A 5103-nucleotide genomic window follows, 5' to 3' on the forward strand; every position below is an offset into this window, starting at 1 on the left:
AACCTTCTTCCAGTCCCTCTATTGGTCGAGGAGCAAGTGGGATGTTGCTTGATGGATTGGAATTGGGGTCTTATGTCCTTGGTGTCATTGTGGTATGGCTGTCTCGCAGTGGATTTTGCTCTTGATTGGTTTCCTCTGGTTCCGTCTCTGATTCCAACAACTCAAATGCATTGCACGTGCTTCTGATGGATGTACTTGATTTGTTTTGTTGTCTTTTGTTTGCTCGCTATCTAGCATGAGGTCGAATAAAAGCCTCCTTATTCTTACCCCCTATATTTTCCTTGGGTTTCTCCATCGTTCTGTTCATTGGGCATTCTCTGGTTAGATGTCCATGTTCATGACATTTCCTACAACGAAATGAGATCTGCTCATAGTCTATTGCTTGAAAATATACTTCATCTCTGTATTCCAACCACAGACCCTCATGCAAAGCCCCTGAAACATCCATCTCGACACAGATTCTAGCACATGAGGTGTATCTCTTTTGTATTGTTGCCTTTGAAGCTTTGATGAAGGTGCCTAACTTATTGCCTATCTTTTCTAGCACTGCATGTCTCCAGTAGTCAATCGGTAGAGAAAACAAGCGGATCCAGACAGGTACTTGTTTGAAGGTTTCCTGTTCTGGTGCGAAGTTGGGCTTCCAAGGTCTCATGTATAGACCTGCTGAGGCAAAGAAATACGGGCCTCCATCGAAGATGCGATCCTTGTCATCCAGATTGGTGAAAACCACCGTGAAGAATCCTTTGGCCCCTAGGGGTTTCCACTGTTGCTTGATCCACAAGCACAGGGCTCGTTCTGTTGGACATAAACCCATAAACTTGTAGATCACTGCATGTTCTGCCATGTGTTCTCGATAAGCCTATAGTTATGGGTCAGAGATTATTACCCGTAGGTTTTCAGTGGCTTTAGGCTTGCAATGTCCCTGGTTCTCTTTCTTTTTGGCACCCGTAGTTGTTCCTTCCTGTTCTGCTCTACATTGGTTCAGATCTTCCTCTTTCCCTGTTCGCTCATCCTCAAGCTCCTTCTCTTGTGATATCTGCTCTGGAAAAGGGTTTTTCCTGTCTCTACCTGTTGTACTGTTGCTGCCATTGATTTCTTTTTGTTTCTGGGTGTCTTTGGCCTCGACGTTTAGCTTTCCTTTATTGGTCAGATCCTCCTTTCCTATCTTCTCAGATCCTGAGATTTGCACCCTGTCTAGTGTCGTTTTATCCTTGTGCATCATTGCCTGTTTATAAGATGGGGTCCCGTTGGACCCCGCATTTTTCATTTGTTGGGTCAAAACTTGCCCTCTTCTGCGAAGCTCTGCAACTCTAGCACTATCCTCCTCCAGATTTGGCACTGTGATCACAACTTGATTAGGTATTCTTAAAACTCTAGCCCAAAAAAAAAACCATTAACCATAAGTTACATGATAGAGAAATCGACAATATGATATGAAGAATAGAGAAGAAAATCCATGGCTCTTTTGCATATGTTAATAAGAGCTTCTTTCCTTTTATATTGTTGGGTAAATATACTTGTTCATATGTGGCTTTTATGGTTGTTATACCTTTGTTAATTTTGTTGAATATATGTTGGTTATGAGGATGTTTTATGACAGACTTAATGTATGCCTCTCATCATGTTTTGTGTAGAAAATGAATGAGCAATGAAAAATGACCTAATACATGATAATGTAGCTATTGTGATAAGGCATCAACGCTTCCTTATGAATCTCATATAAGTATGAGACCCCTATGCTCATATTTGTTGTTATGACCTGTATATTACATATTTGTGATATGTTTTATGAAATTTCTATCATGGCTAGTAGGGTTCTAGTCAAGTCATTGATTAAATGTTTGCATTAGTAATCTTGTTTCAGTGTTATTTATCATTTCTGAAAGTTCCATGAAGTTCTTGGCAGTGGCTTGAGTCCTGGCCCTGAAAAAGTGGCACAGAATTCAGGGTCACTGGCTTAGAACTAGTTGAAAAGTCCACATTCGTTGGCATGCCCTTACTGTGGGAGAAACTAGAAGGCCTCAGTCGCATGCATGGCTTGTCATGGGAGTAGTTGAGGTTCCAAATCAGTGAAATGTCAAGTTGTCTAAGGGGTTGGTCACCTGGAAGGGTTGGTTGGCTCCTGAAGGTTTTGTAGCATGTGTGGAAGGTCATAATGGTTTTTCTTTGTCGGTTCCACTTCTTAATTGTACATGGAGAGTTGAATCACATCATAGTAGACTCCTGTCACATGTTTACCTCGATAGACCGGCTAACTTAAGTAAATGTGGGAGGAGGGTGTTACAGAGTGGTATCAGGGCATGGTTCACCCCTTTAACTAGATTAGCAGTGTGTGTTGGTCATGCATACATGTAGATTACGTATATGTCCCTTATTCTTGTGGTCTATGTGCTTGTTGCATATGCATGGTGTTGGTCATATTCACAGTGGTGTCATCATGTGAAAGTTGATGGTGTTATTATTGGATGTGGTCGTCATGAGTGCATGTTGGTTGTGCATTGGTCATGCATGTTAGTGTTTACATGTTATGAATACATTGACATGGTGATAGTTGTAGTGCATGAGGTCATAATATGTGGTTAGTATGGTCATGCATTAATGAATGTATAATGGTTGAAATGATGATTAAATGTTGATATGATTATGCTTATATATGTATTGAGCTAATCTGGTTGGTCTTGCAGATGAGATATCCTCACCTGAGCTACATTGAGGTGCGTTGGTTTGTTTATGATTTGGTTTAGCTAACATGATATAACTTGTAGGTAGAGAAAATCAAAGATGACTAACAAGATGGTAGACTACTACTCATGAGATTCTCCTTATAAATCCAATGAGCAGCATAGTGAGGGATATTCTCCTAACATGGTAGAAACTCTGAGAAGTTTGAGGCATAAATGAGGAGTTGCAAAGAAGATAATGATTGAATCATTCAATCACAAGAGAGACTTGCTAGGGCACACGAGAAACAACTAGAAGTCAATTCAGTAATTCTTCAGACCTTGTCAGACTTGCAGAGACAAGGAAAACTTAGAATCAATCATGGGTAGGAGGATAGGACTAATGGAGCACACAGTAGCAGGTCACATGGTGGGCACAGGTTGGATAGAGATGACATGGTCAAAGATGGAAGATTCTTGGATACACTTGATAGATGAGGTAGTGGACATGTGCTTTACTCTAGTTCTGGTTCAAACAGGTATCATGGTCATCATCGTTATCATCCTTACAGGAGGAGTGACATGGGATATTTTTCGAATGAGTTCAAGAAAGAAAATCCACCTACATTTGATGGAGAAATGAAGAAGTCACAGGATGTCAAAGCATGGTTGCTTGTGATGAATAAGTTCTTTATATTGCATGATTACTCAACGAACGTGAAAGCCATAATAGTTACATTCAGTCTTAAAGGTAAAGTAAATATTTGGTGGGAAGATGTAAAGAATGTCAGAGGTATTCATGAAGAGGAGTTGACTTGGAGTGAGTTTGAGAGACTATTCAGGAAGAAGTATCTATCAGAGAGATACTATGATGACAGGGCAAAATAATTATATGAGTTGAAGATGGGATCTATGACCGATGAGGAGTACACTAGCAAATTCTTGGAGTTAATGAGGTATGTGCCTTGCATCAAGGAGGAGAAGCCCAATATTTAGAGATTCATCAGCGAGCTGTTGGTAGCATTCAAGGACAAGATTAAGTTCGATGGGCTTAGATCATTGGAGGAGGCCATCCAGAAGATAAAGCATTGTTTTGAGCAATCAAAGCACATATTTGAGACGAAGTTGGACAAGAAAGGTAATGCAAAGAATAAAAGAAAATGAGATAAGAAGCGAACAAGTCCTCAAGGTACAAGTAACAAAGAGAATGTGACACTGCATAAGAAGTTCAACGCGTCTGATAGAGGATAGGGGATTTTGGTGTGAGGAGTAGAACGAGGGTGCAGGTTAGAAGGCTTTGTAGTGTTGGACTTGTGGAGGAGAGCATCACAGGAGAGATTTTCCACAACATCAGGGTGGCAAACCGCAGATCTACAATACTTAGGAGGAACAAATAGTGGGAGATGTTGGACAGAGTATTCCTCATATTCTTGTAGCATTGGAGAATAGGCACGCAGATCACTGGGCGTCTATTATCGAGATGGACGGTAAGATTTGTGATCAAGTTGTTTCTATTTTGAATGACCTTAGTTCTAATTATAGTTATGCTAATCCTAACCTCCTGGATAAGTGTGGGTTGAATAAAGAAATGGATGCATAATCTTGGTTGGTGCAGTTGGCTACAGGAACAAATAAGAGAGTTCATCATTGGGTAAGAGCTTGTGCGTTTGAGTTGAATGGTATGCCTACATCAGCAAATTTGAATGTATTTTCATTGGGATCATACATTATGTTGTTGGGCATGGACTGGTTGTATCTTCATACAACCAAGGTGGATTGTGATGTCAATGCTATTGAGTGTTTGGATGAAAATGGGGAACAAAGGGTCATGCAGGGTAAGAAGAAGGCATCATCAGTTAGAATGGTGACAGTTATGCAAGCGAAGCACAGTCACAGGAAAGGGTGTGTGTTATTTGCAATACATATTTCTAGTGACAAAGGCAAGATAGTTGAGGATGCAGATGTCTTGAGTAGGTACCTAGTTTTACAACAATTTCAGGATGTGTTTCCGGTAGAGATTTCAGAGTTGTTGGCTCACATGGAAGTGGACTTTTCTATTGAGTTGGTACCAGGGGCAGCACTAAAAAGGCACCTTACAGGATGAGCAAACCGAAGTTGGTGGAGTTGAAGTTGCAATTGAAGGAAATGCTTGACAAGGGGTACATTAGGCCAAGTGTGTCGTCTTGTGGTGCACCAGTGTTGTTTGTAAAGAAGAAGGATGGTACTCTCGGGTTATGCATTGATTATAGGTAGTTGAACAAAGTGACCCTCAATAACAAGCATCCATTTTCGAGGATTGATGACTTGTTTGATCAGTTGAAGGGAGTAGTAGTGTTCTAAAAAATTGATCTGAGATCAGGATACCATCAGGTACACATCAAAGAAGATAACATCTACAAGATTGCTTTCCAGACCAGGTATGGACATTATGAGTTTGTTGTAG

General features: G+C 40.5%; 1 protein-coding gene across 1 annotated transcript; it reads right to left on the reverse strand.

Annotated features, from left to right (window-relative positions):
* Positions 1 to 226: 226 nt before the first annotated feature.
* LOC149181244 (uncharacterized) lies at positions 227 to 844 on the reverse strand. Its single transcript, XM_089414129.1, has one exon. The coding sequence runs from the start codon at positions 842 to 844 to the stop codon at positions 227 to 229; it is 618 nt and encodes a 205-aa protein (XP_089270255.1).
* Positions 845 to 5103: the final 4259 nt, after the last annotated feature.

The sequence above is a fragment of the Pinus tabuliformis genome, chromosome 3_2, assembly GCF_031772625.1.
Source record: "Pinus tabuliformis cultivar Carrire ecotype Pingquan chromosome 3_2, CPIR1, whole genome shotgun sequence".
In the NCBI taxonomy this organism is placed as follows: domain Eukaryota; kingdom Viridiplantae; phylum Streptophyta; class Pinopsida; order Pinales; family Pinaceae; genus Pinus; species Pinus tabuliformis.

What these genes read in the sequence shown, in the direction of transcription:
- LOC149181244 (XM_089414129.1), bottom strand. Translation starts at nt 844, where the DNA reads ATGGCAGAACATGCAGTGATCTACAAGTTTATGGGTTTATGTCCAACA.